Source organism: Madurella fahalii (genome assembly GCF_045866475.1).
Source record: "Madurella fahalii IFM 68171 DNA, scaffold_2, whole genome shotgun sequence".
NCBI lineage: Eukaryota > Fungi > Ascomycota > Sordariomycetes > Sordariales > Madurella > Madurella fahalii.
The window spans coordinates 7,363,329-7,383,104 of NW_027263972.1; the positions used below are offsets into that span (position 1 = coordinate 7,363,329).

General features: G+C 52.4%; 8 protein-coding genes across 8 annotated transcripts; 2 read left to right on the forward strand and 6 right to left on the reverse strand.

The window, feature by feature from the left end:
- Positions 1 to 1,758: 1,758 nt before the first annotated feature.
- Positions 1,759 to 2,889, forward strand: MFIFM68171_04923 (uncharacterized protein; the record flags this gene model as incomplete). Its single annotated transcript, XM_071060343.1, has 2 exons — positions 1,759 to 1,886; positions 1,950 to 2,889. The coding sequence occupies 2 exons, from the start codon at positions 1,759 to 1,761 to the stop codon at positions 2,887 to 2,889; spliced, it is 1,068 nt and encodes a 355-aa protein (XP_070916444.1).
- Positions 2,890 to 3,063: 174 nt separating this feature from the next.
- MFIFM68171_04924 (uncharacterized protein) lies at positions 3,064 to 3,879 on the reverse strand (the record flags this gene model as incomplete). Its single annotated transcript, XM_071060344.1, has 1 exon — positions 3,064 to 3,879. The coding sequence occupies one exon, from the start codon at positions 3,877 to 3,879 to the stop codon at positions 3,064 to 3,066; it is 816 nt and encodes a 271-aa protein (XP_070916445.1).
- Positions 3,880 to 4,874: 995 nt separating this feature from the next.
- Positions 4,875 to 5,604, reverse strand: MFIFM68171_04925 (uncharacterized protein; the record flags this gene model as incomplete). Its single annotated transcript, XM_071060345.1, has 3 exons — positions 4,875 to 4,942; positions 5,002 to 5,309; positions 5,366 to 5,604. The coding sequence occupies 3 exons, from the start codon at positions 5,602 to 5,604 to the stop codon at positions 4,875 to 4,877; spliced, it is 615 nt and encodes a 204-aa protein (XP_070916446.1).
- Positions 5,605 to 7,404: 1,800 nt separating this feature from the next.
- On the reverse strand, positions 7,405 to 7,970 carry MFIFM68171_04926 (uncharacterized protein; the record flags this gene model as incomplete). Its single annotated transcript, XM_071060346.1, has 2 exons — positions 7,405 to 7,702; positions 7,810 to 7,970. 2 exons carry the CDS (start codon positions 7,968 to 7,970, stop codon positions 7,405 to 7,407), a joined length of 459 nt encoding a protein of 152 aa, XP_070916447.1.
- Positions 7,971 to 10,589: 2,619 nt separating this feature from the next.
- Positions 10,590 to 11,787, forward strand: MFIFM68171_04927 (uncharacterized protein; the record flags this gene model as incomplete). Its single annotated transcript, XM_071060347.1, has 5 exons — positions 10,590 to 10,739; positions 10,812 to 10,848; positions 10,921 to 10,988; positions 11,051 to 11,436; positions 11,499 to 11,787. 5 exons carry the CDS (start codon positions 10,590 to 10,592, stop codon positions 11,785 to 11,787), a joined length of 930 nt encoding a protein of 309 aa, XP_070916448.1.
- Positions 11,788 to 12,709: 922 nt separating this feature from the next.
- On the reverse strand, positions 12,710 to 14,524 carry MFIFM68171_04928 (uncharacterized protein; the record flags this gene model as incomplete). The annotated part of the gene is made up of 1 exon (XM_071060348.1): positions 12,710 to 14,524. One exon carries the CDS (start codon positions 14,522 to 14,524, stop codon positions 12,710 to 12,712), a length of 1,815 nt encoding a protein of 604 aa, XP_070916449.1.
- Positions 14,525 to 15,473: 949 nt separating this feature from the next.
- On the reverse strand, positions 15,474 to 16,787 carry MFIFM68171_04929 (uncharacterized protein; the record flags this gene model as incomplete). The annotated part of the gene is made up of 1 exon (XM_071060349.1): positions 15,474 to 16,787. The coding sequence occupies one exon, from the start codon at positions 16,785 to 16,787 to the stop codon at positions 15,474 to 15,476; it is 1,314 nt and encodes a 437-aa protein (XP_070916450.1).
- A 1,099-nt stretch (positions 16,788 to 17,886) lies between these two features.
- MFIFM68171_04930 (uncharacterized protein) lies at positions 17,887 to 18,666 on the reverse strand (the record flags this gene model as incomplete). The annotated part of the gene is made up of 1 exon (XM_071060350.1): positions 17,887 to 18,666. One exon carries the CDS (start codon positions 18,664 to 18,666, stop codon positions 17,887 to 17,889), a length of 780 nt encoding a protein of 259 aa, XP_070916451.1.
- Positions 18,667 to 19,776: the final 1,110 nt, after the last annotated feature.

Genomic DNA, 19,776 nt, shown 5'->3' on the forward strand with positions numbered 1-19,776 from the left:
CGGCTTTCTTTGTTGAGGCTTATGTAGAATTAATTTAAAGGGTCTTTCGTAGGGGATGTGGTGTGTACTATAGCACTCCCGCTATAGCGGAAGCGCGCGTTTTCGAAATCATTATGACACGATGGCGAGGTGCTTCTAAGTAGTTGTACGCAGGCTAAGTTCGCACGGGCTTCTCTTCCACGCCGCGTTACGCCTAGCAGACATCCTTCAACTCTGCCTTTCCTCTGAGATAAACGAACTGGCCTGCAGGATACTCTGCTAGCTCCGGTTATGAGACCTTATCTCAAAAAGCTGGATCGGTTGTTTTCGTCTTGAGGAGGCAACACTAAGCAGAGTATAGACAGTTAACTGTGACCATCGAGGTGTTAAAGTAGTATACAAGACAAATCGGCCCGTCTTGATTATAGCAAGAAATGGGATCTATCTTTCTCAACACGTGGCCGTGATGAAAGGTGGGGTGGCTTATAGGCCTACCCTTGATTAAGTAATTACCTACTTCGGTACCTAGGTAGCGATGTGATAGCATTCTATCTCGGTGCCACCAGCGCCTACTGACACCTTGTCTTCTATTATTTCTCCGCATCCAATTGAAATTAGCACAACCGGGTTGCTGGGTATAATTACGCCCTCCTTAAGGGATCGGCAGACGTGGGTTAGGCTGCACTAATTCTCTTCTTCAACTCCTTTCGACGTGGCACGGCTGTGCTCAGCTTTATTCACGTTGATGCAGGCTAAATTTACGTCCTATACTTTCTCATACTGTGATAATCCTATGGCCCTAAGATTTTAATTCCGAAAAGTAAGACTGATGGTCAGAGATAACAAAGCCACGCCAATAGTAAAAAATCGTAGTCTTTACGCAATGTGTGCGACAATCTTGGTTATTGATTGATTTTCGTGGTTACTTGTTTATTAGTAGCATTTGCCCTTAATAAATGCAACATTAGCCGGGGGGTTAGAACCGGGCCCTTCGAGGTCGTGTAGGCTCAAGACCACGCACGACAACCGCGATAGCGATCATCCGGATTCGTCTCCGATAGCCATGTTGCTACTGCTATTCAGTAATACTACTGGAGTTTTGCGTACAGCATTCAGACAGTCCGAATTTTACGAGGGACTCGGCCACGCTTGATCCAACGATTCGGCGATACCACTGGGCCGGCGCTGTTCGTTCCCCTTTCCGCACAGGGAAGGTGCTGAACTTGTTACACGAGCACAGACTCGGGGAAACAGTGTGTGCAAAGTCCATGTCTATATTTACTCGAGCTGTTACAGATCCCTGCTGTTGTTGGCAGCGGCGAATGACGGGCCGAAGGGTTCGGGAAGTTCGGCCCCGGAATCAGCACCTTACATGTCGGTACCCAGGCTTGTTGGTGTGGTTGTAATGCGGAGATGTGAGTTGCTGGCTAAATCCTGCGCGGCAGATTTAATACCTGCCCATCAATCAAATGCCGGTCTGCTGACAGTTAAATTGGAGACACGGAGAAGCCCCTTTAAGGTTGGCGGGGTCTTGCCTGTTTGGTCCAACTTGTGTTCTATGTCCGGAGAGTCTGGTCTGAGAAGAGAGCAGGCTTTCCAATGTTAAATGCTAAGGCGACTCCCTGACGCATAGATGCAGCATCTGCTTTTGAAAAAAAAAATTGGATTTAGTACAAGTGTCGTTCCAATCACTAGTTCGAACGAGAGAATCACAACGCTGCCTACTTTCCGGTTTTCCTCATTCCTTCACCTCGCTGGAACATCACATACCAAAGCAAGATGGGGTTGAAACGCGCGATTGGAATAGCAAGCCTGGCTCTTGCCACGGCACAAGTATACGTACCTAAATATTCGCCTGCATCTCTTAAGATGTCCTGCTCGCAACTCGTCGTGGACCGGATCGACCCGTAAGTCCACGCTTTAGGCCGATATGCGCACGTTGCATATTGTCTCTAACCCGTGTGATCTAGCTTGGTTGAGCCTGGGGCAACGGCCTCGTCACACCTCCACCAGATCGTCGGAGGCAACTCATTCAATGCGACCATGGATCCCGCCGACGATCCCGCCGAGCGGTCGACGTGTACCACGTGTACATTTGCCGACGACTTTTCCAACTATTGGACCGGCGTATTGTACTTTAGGGCTCGCAACGGTTCCTATAAGCGGGTCAAGCAACTCGGCTCCCTGTTCCACGAGGAGGCCCGAGACGGCGGTACTACCGTCTACTACTTCCCGCAGGACGTTGAACCCCAAAATGTCAAGATCCGAGCCTTCATGCCGGGCTTCCGTATGCAAGTCAACTATCCGACCAACCGGACGCCACACAAACCGTGGCACGGGAAACCAAGACTTATAGACGGAATCACGTATACCTGTCTCGAGACCGTAGGTACGCGGCTAAGCAACCTAAGCTACGAGTTCCCAGATCACCCTTGCCCCTACGGCATCATGACTACCCTCCCCTTTCCGCCGTGCTGGGACGGGGTGAATCTCGACAGTCCGGACCACAGGAGCCACGTTGCGTTCCCTCCGGACGGCTACTACCATGATGGTACTCCCTGCCCACCCAGTCACCCCGTTAACATTCCCCAGGTCCTGCTTGAGATCCGGTGGGACACGCAGCCGTTCAACGACCCTGATCTCTGGCCCACAGATGGCAGCCAGCCGTTTGTGTGGAGTTTCGGCGACAGGACTGGCTACGGACACCACGGCGACTACATTTTCGGTTGGCGAGGGGATTCGCTACAGAAGACGTTTGACAGGCTGGATTGCACCCCTGACCAGATTTGTGACATGCCCCAGCAGACCATTGCGGAGGCAAACAAGTGCATGAAGGAGCCTTCGGTCAAGGAGGACATTGACGGGTGGTTGGATACGATGCCCGGTGGTGTGGTGGCTCTTGACCACTAGTGAGAGCCTGAAATTGAGCGAGTCTGTGATGCGAGTCTCCATTAAGTGTTGTAGAAGTACATAAGATATATTGCACTATATGACTTCGCAGTGGCCATCTCAGCCGTTGCCACCCTACTAGTACCACCCCACCATGTTTTTCTCCTCGGTTCTAGGCCAAGGATCGCGGCCCGGTCAGTACGCCCCGCCGTGCGCGTCTGGCATTGGCTTAATGGGAACGTCAGTCGGCGTATCCGTAATGCCCCTCTTCCTAGCCTCCTCCATGATCGCCACTGTCGCCGACGCCCCCACCCTCGACACCCCCAACGCCATGACATACAAGAACTCATCCAGCGTCCGCACGCCGCCCGCCGCCTTGATCTTGACGGCCGGCCCGCAGCTCTCCTTCATCAGCCTCAGGTGCGGCACGGTGGCGCCCTTGTACGAGTACATGCCATTGTCCTGCCTCACGAAGCCGTAGCCGGTCGACGTCTTGACGAAGGCGACGCGCAGCTCGGTGCAGATCCGGCACAGCCTCGCGATGTGCTCCTCGCGCAGGTAGTCATTCTCCAGGATGACCTTGAGGATGCCCGTCTGGCCGTCCGGGGCGCCGCCGAGGTGGATGCTGGTGACGGTGCTGTTGACGGCGCGGATCTCGTCGCGCACGTAGCCCCAGTCGCCGCCCAGCACCTTGCCGACGTTGACCACCATGTCGATCTCGTGGGCACCCGTGAGCATGGCCTCCCTGGCCTCGGCGACCTTAATACCGGTGGTCGAGTTGCCGTGCGGGAAGCCGACGACGGCGCAGATGGCCACGTCAGTGCCGGCGAGCACCTTGCGCGCGGCGGGAATGCTGTAGGGCTTGATGCATGCTGCCGCGACGTTGTATTTCTTGGCAATTTCCAGGCCGGCTTCGATCTCGGCGTCGGTCATGGTCGGGTGGAGCAGCGAGTGGTCGATCAGCTTGGCGATCTGCCCGAGGGAGACGGTGATGGTGGTGGGTTCGGCCATGGTGGCGTAGTTGGAGCTTGAGTACCTTAGGTGCCTTTTTAGGTAATGCTAGTGTACAACAAGATGAGAAAGTTACACTATACTTCCCGTTCACCAGGGTCAGGCTATCGTTTTTAAGATACTTTGAAACTCGAGTCTCCACCGGATGTTCGGTGCTGATGCTCCGCTTCGGGCGGGGTGCCAACTGCTGCCCCTCTTGTCGACATAGACACGCTTAAGCGAGACAGGAAGAGAATTTGCGCCCTTGTAATATGCCACTGCCACTATGACTTACTTCACCTTCTAGCTGTCATTGGCTCACCCACGTTAATGCGCTTGTGTCTCAACAGCATAGCGTTGAGACACAAGCAGCGCTATATCGAGGGCTATCGCTCTCCTTCGCTACTATGACGCAATTTATCCTCGCTGCATTAGAGAGGCCGTGAAAGATAGGTAGGTACCTTAAGTACGTACCTAGGTAGGTAGTTGAGGTTTAGCTCTCTCCTAACCAACCCGACGACAACACGCGAGTTCCTGCAACTTAGCGTTACCAACGGGGCTATAGTAAATTTAAGGTAGATAATCTCGGGTTTTTTAGTCCTTTGAGGTGGACAATGGGTAGACACTCCGCAGCTGCCGCAATGGCGGGTCTACCAAGTCTGCAAGGTGCAAGCGGGCACACGGAATTAAGTATCTACCGATCTGACGACAAGTGGATACTGTGTGACCAGGACAACTCGGTCATTCCCGGTGTTATTTTCCAGTGCTGGCAGACCTACACCAGATACATGAATTGCGATGGGGTTTGGGGTCCAAAATACAGAGCTAGGAGTCTGAGGGAGACACGGGTTACTTTGCTCGCGCAGTGTTCATGGGGTTACGCCAGCTCTCTCCTCCGTTATCGACTGTCATAAGTACATAGCTAAGTAAGTACGTAATTATCCTTATTCATAGTTTTCATGGAACTACGCTACCATCATGCCCGTGTCCCGACTGTGAATCCCAATATTACCACTTTAAGGGTTGACAATGTCATGACCCAATGGGGCGTTTACATTGTCATCAAATTGCCCTATAACATTGCCTGTGCAACAAAGGTTAGCCGGGCGGCAACCAGCAGATGTAGGAGTAACTAGTACGTACCAGGAGGGGAATAGTTGCACACGGTAAACCAACCACGCATTCCCTCCGCAAGAGTGCCCGGTGGGCAGAAAGCAGTGGCGCAGCCGACCTCTCGCGTAGCCTGCCAAACGATTTGCGTAAAAGAACCCCACTCGTTAAAGTTGCCCATGGGCGGGTTCGTGCCATAGGCATCGGCGGGAAATCGTTGGACTCCCGGGTTGTACCACATATTGGTAATCGCCCGGGCGACGGCCAAATCAGCCGGCTCAAGACTTCCACTAGAAACCTTCATCGCAACGTTTTGGCCATAGCGACCGCCACCGATAGACCTTGACAATGCTTTGTTAGCAAACGTGATCTAGTGCTCCGGAATTTGCAAACTCACGTGTTTAGCTGATACTGGCAGGTGTCGACGAGGGTTTGCGCAAACCCAGCCAGTGTGTCATTCCAGTCTAGAGGGTTAGCAGAGTGGTTTGCACGATGAATATTGTGATGAAACAACGCGGTGCTCGGATAGTCGGTTGGCTCGACAGCGGCTACATCTTGGACGGTAGGGGATTGAGCAATGGGGCCGGCAACAGCGAGCGCGGCGGCGTAGGCGGCGAAAAATGCACCGTACTTCATCTTGAACGGAAATCCAAGTTTACAGCTTGGCTTGAGATGATGCCTTTGAAAGTATGACAGAGACGACCAGTACTGTAATGCGGGCTCTCACCAAACGCTTACTACATATATACCCCTCGATTCCTGATGGAGGGCCGGCAATATGCATCTTCTGCCAAGGCAAGCAGTTGTGGCACAAATCCATGGTTCCCTGGCTTGGCCAATTGGCCACGTCGTATTGTGCATACCTAACGGATAAAAAGAATTGTGTATCGCCTCCAAGTCGAAGATCACTCTCGGAACCCTTGCGCACCGTAACATCATGATGGAATCTTTTCCCGTATTCTATAGAACTATCATGTAGATCACATCCAAACTAGACATTCTATGTCGTGATTGAGTCATTCTAGCATCGGCTGAGGATTATCAGTTCATGATTGTCTACAATGGGCAGGAACGCTTGGATAAGGATCCCCCCCCTCCTCCTCTTTCCGGCCAGATATGCTCCAGCGGGAGTGGCCCAGAGTTATTCACGCCATGTACCAACTTTGAAATATTTGATGAGTGAACGGTGCGCTCGTGCTTCTGAAAAACCGCGCGCCTCCTACACAGATAGCGACGATACTAGCAAAGATAGAAGTTCCTGAGTTCTGCCCGAATCCTTATATATCTCTTACGCTGATACTCAAAACAGGTCTCGTGAGTATTAGAGAATAAAATTATCATCAGGCGTAGCACACATGGTGCTCTTAATGTTGCCAGGGCGTCTACCTGTCGATTAGTCTCTGGCACATAGCCTCATTCTTCCGGCTTGGAGCAGCGCTCCCGACAAGTCAAACAAGTTAAATCTGGCCCTCCATTTACCTTGATTTGTTATAGAAAAGCCAGATTTGGCTTGATTTGTCAGGTTTCGATTTGACTTGTTGAGATTTGGCTATTTGAGTGGTTTTGGATACAGTTGTTCCGGATCCGCCTTCTGTTCCCCCCACCCCTGTGTCCAACTTTCCCGTGAAGATATTCCCAGCTGCCAGACGGCCTTGTGGCTCAAGATGCACCTCTTGATCCAGATGATGCGCTTCGCGCCCAATTTTCAAGTATTCTGCCATACTGATGGTCTCTCTTTGCATGCTGTGCCGCTGGATCCCAATGGTAAGTTTGGTACGACTGATAACGCGCTCGTATTCTGAGTATATTGCTAGGATCGAGAGAAGGTTGAAGGCTATAGTTGACAGGCAAGGAAACTCCGTTTTACGTCCTCTCCACTGATTGTGGATATTAGGGACTATCCTGACCGGTTTGGTGAGATATTTTTCTACCTCTTCTTGAGCATTGGGGATGTTATCAGGCCTATCGTAATAATCCTGGGTGGTGAAGAAAGTAGCCTTCGCGTAGAGGAGGATTTGGTGGCCCTGTATTGTTGGCTGTAGTGATAAGAATCTTGAGATTATTATAGTACTTCTGGGTGAACTGGTTGAAGCTGGAGATAATATGGAACGCCTGTTTGTTATCAAGATTCCTGTTCAGCCATCTTGTCTTATCCCTAGGGTGCAAGATTATAGCGAACTATGGGAGGTGAAGCACACCGATAACAGACCCATATCTTTCCCCGCGCAGCAGGCTGAGTCGGAAAGGCAGCTCTGGTCCGCAAGGATGGTACGGATGGGCATCTTGGCCTGGCTCTTCGACACAGGGTAACACTATTTTCGATACGTCTACAAGAGAGAAGCCATCAAGAAGAAGAACAGCAACACGCCTCCCGGCTTTCTACCGGGTTTTTACCCCCCTATTTTCCCCTCTCCGATACCGCACACCCACCCCAACTCACAAAAACAGCGTAAACTTAGACGGCCCCGTATACACAGTCTTCGACTGCCCCTTCCACTCCTCAGCAGGCGAGAAGTAGTGGAGGTTGATCGTCGAACCGGTCACATGCACATCACTGAGAACGAGACGGTAGCTAACTTCTCCGCTAGCGGACAGGAAACGGTTGAAGCGGAAATAGAGCGCTGGGTCTTGACTGTCCCAGAAGTCGCTGGCCTCAGGGACCTGGGCGCCGCGAGTGGTGTGGGTGAAGAGGACGGCGGGGTGGTCGGGGTGAACCTTGATGAGTGCGGCGTAGCTGGTGGCTTGTAAGTGTCCTGTTATTTATTCTTTGGTGCTTTTTCTTCCTCCTTCCTTTCTTTCCTCGCTACTTGGGAGAGGCTTTCATTACGAAGGTAGACTTACTCGATGTGGGTTGCGTTACGGGTTGCGTGGAAGCCCGTAACTGTGGCGCTGACGGCGGTGTGTTGGCGAGCGACGAGCTCATGCTCGGAAGTTTGGATAGGGGATGCCAAAGCGGAAGAGCTGAGGAGGGCGACGGCCCCGAGGAAAGCAGAAAGTTGCATCTCGTCTGGTGATGACTAAGTGGCTGGGCGGTACGTCTTTTTCTGTGAGATGAATTATTAGACGGATGATCTTCGATGAGGAGGATCGATAAGGTTTGTATTGAAAGCAAGTGCAATCCCGCGGTGGAATGAGTGTCTTCTTATAGTTATGCCACATGCCCAGTGGACTGGCGTTCCTGGAACCGAGATTTCGCTGATGTTACCTAATAGCGAAATGAACCACACATCCATACCACAAAGGGAGGCGAAACAGATACCTGGTTCAGAGGCGAATGTGAACCAAATGTAGCGACATACTTTATCACACCAATCCAGCTGAGCGCAGGTCACAGCGGACACCCATCGTGGAGCATGGTTCTGGAAGTCGGGTGTGTCCGCAAGTCTCGGCTCCTGGCTCCAGAAATTATCCACGGAGCGCTACCCGAAATGGTAACCACTTTTTATATTGCGTCTCTTTCGCAGAGTCACATCGTGCATCCGGTTCTATTTTTGTTCAGTTCTGCCCCTAAAATGTCGCACCCTGCTTCACGTTCTGGCTAGATCGGTGGTACTGTAATTATTGTCTCCACATAGCTTATCTTTTGATTTTGAAGCCGTCGACAAGGCGGGCCGAGAAGGTAGCATCACACTTCGTCGCACCTTCAAGCCGCATTAACCGAAAGGTTAGTTGGTTGAGTCTCTGACATTAACACCACATCCCTCTTATGCCGGCCCAGGGACTGCATACACCGACGTCCCATTATCTCAGAATTCGGTAACATGCCACATATTCAATCCAGACAACCCCGAAATAATAGACAGTTTTTGTCGTCCAACGTGCCCCATCATCTTGAGAGTCCGGAGCCATTGCCGCCCGACCCAATCTGGACCTCTGGCGAAACTCGAAACCCGGTTGTAGTCCAAGATACACAAATTCTGCCCAATCCAGACCTTTTGAAGTGCTATATAGGTAGTTATTCCAATGTACATATTACGTTTCCCCCTTCCCCCCTTTCCCCTTATAGTAGATGGCAATCCCTCGGAAATCAAGCCTATAGATGCACTTCCTACACCCTATGGTAGACTCTAATTAACGTGTGGAACCGGTTATTTAGAATTTCATCACCATTTAGCACCCCAAGCATCCATTTTATCCAGCGTATAACGGTTCTGATAGCGACTGGTATCATTTCAGCTGGCCTTGATTCAGCTGATATGCTCCGAACTGGGTTAGAGGATAGTGCTGGATACGGATCTAATTCTGCTGGTATTGATGAAGTGCATGAAGACTGGGAATTGAGGGCTTTTCAAAAGCGACGTCATGCGTTGATGAACAATGGCTAGCATCATCATATATCACTGGGCATCGTTGTCAAGCCCAACATCAATGACAATCCTGCGCCGCCCACGATTTATGAGGAACGCATGATCAACAAACCACATTACGCCTTCTGACCTTCCGCAGGGTTCTGATTATTTGCTTGTGTTGTCCCGCTCGTAGTCCTTGGCAGTTTACCGATCGCGGCAGGAAGGCCCCACCCACCCGAATAACAGCAGTATCACGCGAAGAATCCCACGAGTAGGCAGGCCTGGAATCGGCCTTGGTACTGTGGCGACTATCACCTCAGCCTCGTCGAACTTCAGAACGTCCTGGCCCGACGTGCCGCTGGGTGTTAGGTTCTTGGTCGAGGTCGGCAATGGCAACCGCCACGGGTCACCGCTGTTCCAAGGTTTCCGTTATAGTTTAGAAAAGGTCTTGCCCTGCATAGGGGAACCCATAACCTCTTCATGACTTAGGTGTAAACGGCGAGCACCGGCGCCCAGACTTATGACAGCAGCTTGAAAGAAAAGACACACTCCGGACAACAGGCGACATCACGCCTCGTGGTGCTGGAGGATATGTGCAGAGTATCGGTTGAGTGGGCCGTAGGATATATTGCCGGGCGCATGGTGGCTGGGGCATGCTGGTGTTCGGAATGCAGCCTCTTCCTCATGGTAATAGAGTATTAACGTTCTGCAGTTGAAGAGGTTGATATGATCCATATGTTCTGAGGATAAAGCAAGGACCTCAACAAGCCAAATCGAACCAAATTGAGTCAAGCCAACCCAAGCCAAATAGGCGGAGCCGTCAACTACGAGAATATTAGTAGGCCAGCTACGCGAACAGTGGTTAGTGGGTCTGCGACCCCTGAGCATCTATATCACGTGACTTCCACGTGTCCATCATGTGATGCCCAAGTAGCCGATCACTTCCGTGCAGCAGACGGGTGGAGGCATGTAATGTGACGATAAGATATTACACATAGATTACGCGGTACTGTAGAGAGCTCCAGAGCAAGGGTCCCTTTGCAATTCGTGCGCGTTGCCCTCCTTCACACCTCGGGCACTTCCAAAACTGTTTAGTGGTTTACGCTTTGACTCAGGCCATGGCCCCTATTGGATGGCCCTGCGCTAGCCTTAGCGACGCGGCAATAGACCCGGAAAACTCGTAAATCCGGGTTTGTCCCACGGTGGAAAAAGAAACAAAAAACCAAGGAGAACGAGGCGGGCGTCTGTTCCTCAACGTACAACACTCCAGTCTTGCGCTCGACAAGGCGCGAAACGGCAGGAGAGATCTGTGGGCGCCAATGTCCACGAACAATGGAATGGGCTACTGATGGCAGGCAGCTCGTCGCCTGGGCCATCGCCATGTGGGTTCTAGCTGCTGTTGCAATCGCGCTGCGCCTGACCTCCCGCGGTTACATCCTACGTGTTCTGGGCCCGACTGATTACTTCATCGTCCTTACCTTGGTGCGCACCCCTGCCCTGAACAGTCATCACCGCTGGCCCCACCGTAACAATGCTGACCAAGTACCTATACAGCTCTTTTCCCTTATCAACACGTTCGCTATCGGATTCCGTACGCTCCACCATTCCATCTCCTGTAATTGCTGCTGCTCCTACCAGTACTATGCTGACCAACGTTGCCTAGATGTCGCCAACGGGCTGGGTCACCACATTTTTGAGCTCACTTGGGAAGAGATAGGAACTTTCTTCAAGGTCAATCTCATAGTTCAGAATCGACCGTCAAGCATTAATTAGCTAATACTTACACCTTCCAGGTACTATATGGCTCCATCATTGTCAACAACTTGGGTGTGTCTTTGGCCAAGATATCAGTCCTGCTCCTATTCCTCGACGTCTTCGTCGTCAGCTGGGTCCGACGAGCGACATACGTCGTCATAGTCTTGGCGACGCTCTGCGGCCTGTGGACCACTCTATCCAACATCCTCTTCTGCATCCCGGTATATAAGTTCTGGGACTTCGCTGGCCCCGACGAGCCTGGTCGCAATTGCATAGCCACCCCGATGAAGTACTATGTTGACGCCTCGCTGAACCTCGCGCTCGACTTTGTCATGCTTCTGCTGCCGCTACCCGTCATCTGGCACATGACGCTACCCTGGAGGCACAAACTCTGGCTCTACTCTGTCTTTGCCTTGGGCTTCTCGTAGGTAGCCTGTGGCTCGACCGAGAACTTCCTAACGGGGCAAATCTGCTAACCTTTTATAGGGTATGCGTTATATCTGTGGTTCGGTTTTATTTTATCTACGACAACATGGTTACCAATGACCCTACCTGGTCCTGCATTCACATTATTTACTGGTCAATGCTGGAGATGAACCTCTCCATTGTCCTCGCCTGCGTCCCTACGTTTAAACCGCTTGCGGCTAAGCTCTGGCCGCGGCTGTTTAGAACGCCGCACGGTGGGGAGATAAATCACGCGAACGGGTCACCGCATCCCCCTACTATTTCATCGCCTCCTGGTCGGCAGCCGTGCGCTGAGATGAGACAGGTGTGAAGTTTTGGTCTTATTTTTGTATCGACAACTAGGGTCAAGTGAGATGAACTCGGCCTTACCATTGACTTTAACTCTGTCTCGTATGGCAGGCTGCGGAGGCATGTAGAGGCCGGTAATTCGTTGAAGTACTGTATACATATATGCCTTGAGACCTAACGCCACACGGGCAACTGCCTACATTCCCTTGCAGTGTTTCTCTTCTATATCCTCTTTTTTTTTTCTTTTCGGTACGGTCAATTGGGCGGGTCTAGTTTACCAACTATAAATGTCGAACGTGTATTATACCTATATCTTAGCCTTCTTAGGATGGGAGGTATAGATGGAAGTCAGATGAAGACTAGATAACTTAATGAACTTGGATGAGAACGGAAAGCGGATGGTTATGCGATCCTTGACCGTAATCCGCCGGGCCTAGATTCCTAGAGACAGTTTTTCCCAACCCACTGTCCAGATATTTGTTATCTTTGCCCTCCTTAATTTGATAGCTGTGTGGGCGCAGATATGTGTTCTTACACCGGAATGAGCTGCTAAGCCCCCTAGCCTCGTCGCAGAGCTCCTCGAGCGCCATTTCAGGCGCAACAGGCTTTTGACATGCATCCCGTTCATTCTGTGCCAAGGCATAATGCACGTCTTTGGCAAGATCTCCCACAGCTCCACTGGCAATTAAGTTTTAATCGGCCGGGAGGCGAACCGCCAGCCTAGTCATAAAACACATGTCCTCATCGCTGATCCTTTGCGCTGGCCCGGATTATCAACCAAGGCCAGAGGTTGTGAGAAAGTGGACCTACAGGAACCTCTTTTTCACGTGTCTCTATAGCGCGGGGCTTATCGAGGAACGATGTCAAATTTGGAACAGCCCGCGAGATACACGGTGGCCTGGAGTCGCCGAAATATATCAGGTTTTCGTGAAGTCGAGATTCTGCTACTGTCTCTTGCCCCCATCCAACCTTCCAACAACCTCTGCGGCTATTGTTTGAATGCCACCATCCCCTTCGCAGAACAACGGTGCAGAATAGTCCGAGTTCTCCCTCAGCACATCGCTCCTTTCATCGTCATCCCGAACCACTTGGGCAAACTTAACAACGGGTGCTGGACCGGCAACAGATACTGGATAGGGGACCAAGTCACCCAAAGCAACTGTCGTGACGCCGTCCGACGAAAAGTCAACATCCTGTTGAATCGTCGCGGTCGCTATTTCAACTTCCTCTACCACTCGTGGTATCGTCTGAGCAATTTCCGAGGGCAAAGCCTGGCAGTAAAATGTAAAATCGGGGGCCTTTGCTGTTGAAATTCGTCTTCGCCGGACCGCCAGGATAACGAGGGATGGGATGCCATCCTTAAACGTGAGTCTGATGACTCCCAAAGCGAATATATCACGATCGGTTGGTGCTTTGAGGATGTCGAAACCGTTGAAACCCAAGACTCCGAGTGGCTCGAAAAGCAACAGACCATCCGTCGAGTATATGACCTCAACCTTGGGCGTTTCCGCCGAGAAGGCGAGGAGAAAGCCCACGTCGAATCTTGGAAGGCTGAATAGTGCAGACACCTCACGTTCGGAGGTGATATAACCCCGTCGTAGTTCTGGGCTGCGTTCAGATGCCATGATGTATATGTTCTCCCCTCGGTCGACCATGGCCATGTCGATGAGAAAGGGCTTGGTAGTGGGAAATGGAAGCCTGCGATATATGCGTCCTCGCTGCAACGGGACGCAGAGCTGGGATAAATAGGGGTAAGATTGCCATTGGGCGGTGGCCTCAAGAACTGCGAGGACCAAATGAGGATTTGCGGTGGCAACGAGCGGAAGCCGAATTGACAGGCCCGCATTGGAGATATTGTATGGCGTGACTTCGGCATCATCCTCCCACGACGTGGGCATATATTCCCCCGCATTAGAGAACACGGCGGGACAAGGAGCTAAAACACTAGCCCATCGATCGTCGACTAGGGCTCGGTCCCATTCCCAACAGAATATTGAGTGGTCGTCGGTCGTTTTAATGATCTCCTCCTGCAGCCGTAGGAAAGCGCGTGATCCCTCGCCGTAGAGAAGGGGCATGTAGATGTCGAAGATACCAAGCATGGAGTAGGCCATATCCTCGATACGGGTTGTGGCGCGTTTTGCCATCCAGGACATTCTTTTTGCAACACTGGCCATCCACACAGGTTTATGGCCGGTCAGATAGTCGGCTGGTATACCGGTGATTTGAGAAAGGGGGGTCTTGAGGTTCGCCTTGGTGCCGATGCGTGTCCAACTGGATGAGTAAAACACAACATGGGTAGGTGCGAGCAGTTCTTGAAGAGTCCACCCACGCCTAAACCATCGGCTTTGCCGCAAGGCGGGTGGGACATCTGACTCTTCGTTGTTGTCGTCGTCTGGATGACGTCTCTTCTTTCCGGCCGTCATGTCCCAGTCGGGAACGTCGCTAAGGTAGACATAGCAAACTTGGGATGCGCGATACCACTTGAACATGGAGTTGATGGCCTCAGACAATTCGGCACTGCTTGTCTTGTCGATACAGCATGTGTCGGCCCAGATATAACCGATTCTATCCCTTCGCGCCTGCATGCACGCGTTCTGGATCTTCATAAAGCCACCATTTTGGGACGCTCGCTCGCGATCCTGCCAGACTTGGAATGTGACCTCCTCGGGGCCCCAAGTGTGCGAGAGTATGGCGTACGGTGGAACATTGTCGTGGTTGCATTCCTGAAGCTCAAGAGTCGCGGTATTGAGAAGCCTCATATCTGGTGGGTTACGGTGCGTTTGGGTTTCACAAAACCTTTGGGTGATGTTGAAGTGATGGCGTGATGGGGATGCGGGATGGCGTGGGGAAGCAGTCGGGCGAGGTAAGACAGCGCGTTGGCATTTACCGAAGGCTTGCGGCGGTTGTGGGCTCCCTCAGTGGCTGCAAGACTATACCATTCTCGGAATTGGTACTGTACAATAAGGCAAGGTACCTTAGGTCAGGTAACCAAGAATATGTATGCTTGTCCAACTCCCTTTCACTCCATCCGTCTACCCTCCACTGATGACCCTAACTGGGCCAATCATAGCATTTAGCATCTGAAATATGATATTTGGCATTGAGATTCTCAGATTTTGATGACGTTTCTTGACTGCTGCTATGCAATACAGCGGCTCGAATAGAGGATAGACGAAATTCGCGAAAGGTGGTTCAAGCTAGCAGTATACAGCATATACACATGGATATAGTTGTTCGTGTATTACAGGAGATGCCTATGTAGTAAGTAGCATAAAAATCGGCGACAGTTAAGTTCAAGGTCAGTCATTGGGTCCAAATCTCGCTGTGGCACTTTCTTCCACTTTCCTCTCCGATCCTCGCATCCTACATAGATCCCGTCATTATTTCCTTAATTAGATCAATCCAATCCCGCCATCTGAAACCCTTTCACACTAAATCACTCGCTTTGAAGTCCACTTTCTTAATTTATTAACCGGGACACCGACAGTACCAACGGCCATCATGGATCTCGGGATTTCCAAGAATTACTGCCCACGGCTCTGCAGAGACTGGTCACGTTCTTCTGGACCGTAGACCGTTTAACTTTCACCGCGTCTAGACTTGGCTTCGTGCCATTTCGTTGCACAGAATCTGCCAGGTTAATTAATTAATACGTCCTGTAATTACAGCGGTTAAGTGAGCACTTATGTACCTACTAGGTAAAATGCGTTAGAGAAGGGTAATTTTATCCCATACGGCATCAGTTCCATGCAGCCCATAACTCTCCAAAGCCTCCCCAAACATGTACCCATCCAAATAACACTCTCCGACTAGCCAGTACCCTTCAGTATCACTGTTATCTAACGCCGGCCGAAGCACATACGGTACTGAGCCCCCCTGGAGAATACAAATGACGTCCCCTGGCCTAATGGCCGTTGACGCAATGCCGAGGGTTCCATCCCGGGCCTGGAAGACACTCCGGTGCTGACAGATATTCCTCACCGCAAGCGCGAACCGCTCCCCACACGGTTTGTGCTTGGCTTTTGGGGCACGACTCCACGGCCTATTCCATGTCGATGAAGCAAAGGCCCCAAAGTCCGCGAGATGCTGCCGTTCCGCCTCGTCTGTGTCGATGAGCCGCCCGTACCAGTCCTGGCCGGCCGTGATTGTCATGCATATGGCTCGCATGGTCGACTCACCCATATCTACCTCGTTCGGTCCGACCCACTGCCATTGATAGAGGAGCTGAGCAGCGGGACCCCATCCACTTGCGAGCCCTGGGCCTTCTGCGAGGGGACCGGTTGATAGTGCCGCCGCTTTGGCGACAGTCCCTATGACACGCCCCGGAGCCGTCAACAGAAGACGACCGTCAGTAACTCGTCGGTGACAGGAAGGACGGATCCGTGGCAGGGAGATGCCCCCAGCGTGGAAACGCATGCCTGCCCTGTGAGAGCCGTTGATGCTCCGCACGACAGTGACGTTCCAGCGGGGCACCCAACTCGAAAAGCTGTAATCAATAATGTAGTCATGCTTTACGGCCGATAAGAGGTCAAGAGGATTCTCATGCGTGTCGATGATCCGTTCGGCCAGAGCAAGGTATAAATCGTGCAGCGATAGTCCGTAGTCAGGTTGGACGAAAAGCCCCATGGATGTATCGCCGGTGTGCAAGCCTGGGAGGCCGAGGATGGCATATGCGCGGTCATGCTGGTTTGTTACCTTGAAGCGGAGCAAGACACGCATCAAGTGCAAAAACGGCGTCGACGCCCACTCCTCGTCCGGTAGTAAGAACATGAGACAAGCGTTGTGCACGCCCCGCAGGTCGGCCTCGTCAATCATGCTGGTACTCTTCTCGTGGCTGTGACGAATCAAGCAAGCGGCGATGCCGACCCACGTCCAGGGGATCTCAACGTCGCACCACCGCACGACGGCTACCGTTGAGGATGTCACCTCCTGGACGACCCACAGCCGCTCCCAGTACTGCTTTCTAAACAGGGCACGAAGAGCCGCCCATTCTCGTTGCTCGTCGGGTGTCACGTCTCGCATCTCTCGCGCGGACAGGCGATACTGCCTGCCTCCAACCCTGTACCCAGGCTTGGGCATCTCCTTGTGCAGAGCATGACTCCAGGCACCGGCCAACCGACACACGGCTTTGCATGCGGTGGGGGCCAAGGCACTATAGCCTGTCTCAGGGGGTTCTTCCCCGAGCCAAACGACGACCCGGGTGGCAGTCAGGTATATGCGTTGCATGAGACGGACCTGGTGGCCCTTTTCGGTGTCATTGCTCTGGTCGATGCAGATGGCGTCTGCCCAGAGGGCTCTCGGTTCGGTGGCCAGTCGAAGTTTGATCAAGAGGGAGTGGAGGCTAGGTCCAATGTTCTGTGGGTTGCCGTTGCACGTGATGTTATATCGGGGGTGCGGAATGCCCCAGGTGTAAGAGACCGCTTCGTACTGGAGATGTTGGTTTGTCAGATCCTCGATTGTTAGACGACAGAGGACGGGGCTGGATGGGTCAGTTGATGGCAGCAGATGTAGGATTCGGAAGCATGTGTCGCCGAGTAGGGGTTCATAGATCGGCATGGCTGTCGGGTTCGAGGGACCGGAATGATCAAAGGTATACACTGGTTGGAGGGTTGTCTCCCGTTCTGCTCTCTCGGCCAGGGCAGTTCCGTCAGTCAGGAGTTTCTGTTCTGTGAGCGAGCCCAGAAGTTTGCTAGGATCTGGGAGCTCGGGCAACCGAGCCTGACCCAGTGGGCGGAGCTTGTAGGTGCGAACCAGGCTGGCCTCTGCCGCCTCAAGAAGTCGGCGGGCTCTACTAGTTGATACACTTTGTCCTGTGGCGTTACATTCTGTAGCCACAACCGGGTCCCCGAGGCCGCGGGTTGATACAACACCTTTCCCCGTGGGTCAGTAATTTTTCTGGGTAGAGCCCGGGTGTAAAGGGGGGCCCACCTAGTGATGTCTTCTGTCCTGACGTCAAATCTGCTCTCGACGTAGATGGGACACCTCGGCGGAGATGGACACCCCAGCGGCTAACCAAAAGCGCTTTCTTGCCCGGGATGTGTTTGCGTTTCCGACGTGTGGAATTTGGCTTATTCCACTGGCGCTCTAGGCAAGGACGGTTAGAGGCAAGATTGCAAACTTGTCAGGTTGGAAACTCACGTGCGTCCTGCCCAAGGGTTGGGTCAAGCCCGATCCACTCCCCGTCCGGCGTCCAGAGGTCCGCACTGCCATGGTCTGAATGCAAATCCTCGTCGTCCTGGTCCCCCTTTGACCCGTGGTCCCCTCGCTCGGGAATGGAAAGGTCAGGGGGGGTTTCACCCGGGGTATCCTCAAAGGACGGCATATCTTCTAGGTCACTCTCGGGAGCTGGACCTGGCCGCATCAGAGGAGGCAATTCGGAATCGAGCTCGGTATTTGCAGGGACTGGTGTTTTTCCCGGCTCCAGCCCGTCCCCAGAACCAGGAGTACTGCGTGAGCAGTCCGAGTTTGCGGGAAAATCCACCTTTGGGGCGAGACCATCATCCTGGCCTTGGTCGCCACTCCCGCCTTGTGCAGGATGCTCAGCGGGCAAAGAAGGGGAAGTATGGGCTGGACTATCGCCGCGTAAGTCTGGAGGGTCGTAGGAGTCGTTGGTGCCCGGGTTCAAGTTGTTCTCTTCTGGTGCATCATCAACTGGGGTCGATTCATTATGCTGATTTCCATCTGCCGTGTTATATCCGCCGCCGTTCCCGCCATTGTAGCTGCCGGTATAACCCCCGCCATGGCCGCGGTCTTCATCTTCGTCTTCACTAGAAGAGCTGGGGGCATACCGGTAGTAATTTGATGCTCCACGATAGTCATCACTGGAAGAACTAGAAGAACTCGGGGAATATCGATTCGAATAGCCCCAGCCGCCGTCGCTGCTGCTGTCCGAGGAACTCATCGCACCGGAGTGATTCTATTAGATACTGCTGAGTGAAGCAGAAAAGAATGGGAAATTTTTCACCGCGGCTTCACGCGGCCTTGCGAAGCTCCTTCCCTGCTGCTGCCTGGCCACCGATGTCCCCTTTGGGACAGTAGCAGACCACATATCTCAGACTCAGCCACCACCATCCAGATTCAGCCACAGGCAATATGGGCAGGGCGCACTCGCGAAGAGCACCAGGATCACTCCCAATTGACAAAAATGACCGACTCGACCAAATTCTGTTCCAAATTCTTTTAAAACGCTTCTATCCTTTCCAGCCACTAGGTTCTTAGTTGGCACCTACTATTGCTCCCTAGCAAACGAGCTTGGCTTCTCGCCCGCATCAAGTTTAGCGTTGGTCGCGTGGCTTCATCAGGCGAGCTGAAATCGATAGCTCGGCGTTGGCCGGACGCTGTTGTTCAAAAGGGCGACGGCCCCTAACATCACGGCATCACGCTCGTTTTGTCAACACTCTCTCGACGAACTCCTGGGAAGACTGGCTTGAGGTTGGCGGCGTGGATGAATGCCAGTGCGGGGGTTTTGGTGGCCAAGACAAAGGAGAGTCTAGGTGGATGGGGGGATATCTTAGACGCTGCGATTGAGTATTGTGATGCTGTGTGTCTGAGTGCTGTGTGGGATGATGTGCCTCTAGCCCAGTCCGTCCCACATACAAGTGCTTCACGCTGTCAAGGCCGCTGGAAATGGCGATACAGCCCAGCCAAATTCGGTGGCTACAACAGCAAATTCTCAACTTATAATATAATTATTACTAAACACAATGAAAGATAATTAAACCTACTGCCATGCTCAAGATAAGTTAAGCTTCGCCTTTTAGTTCCTTGGGTAAGAATAATCAAGGGACCGGCATGACTAGAAGAAACTCTATTTTTTGATTGGATAAGCACAAGATTGCGGCTTGCTTCGGCTTCCTGGGGTGGTCTGGGAGGAACTCTTGACCGGTAAAGCATCTCAGGGCATGCCGACCTCAGCCTTGCCAAGCTTGGCTTCGAGGCTTAATAAGGTACCTAGGTAGCGTGCGCCACTGTTCCGGGAACGCCCATTCCGGGGTAAAATGAGGTACTGTAC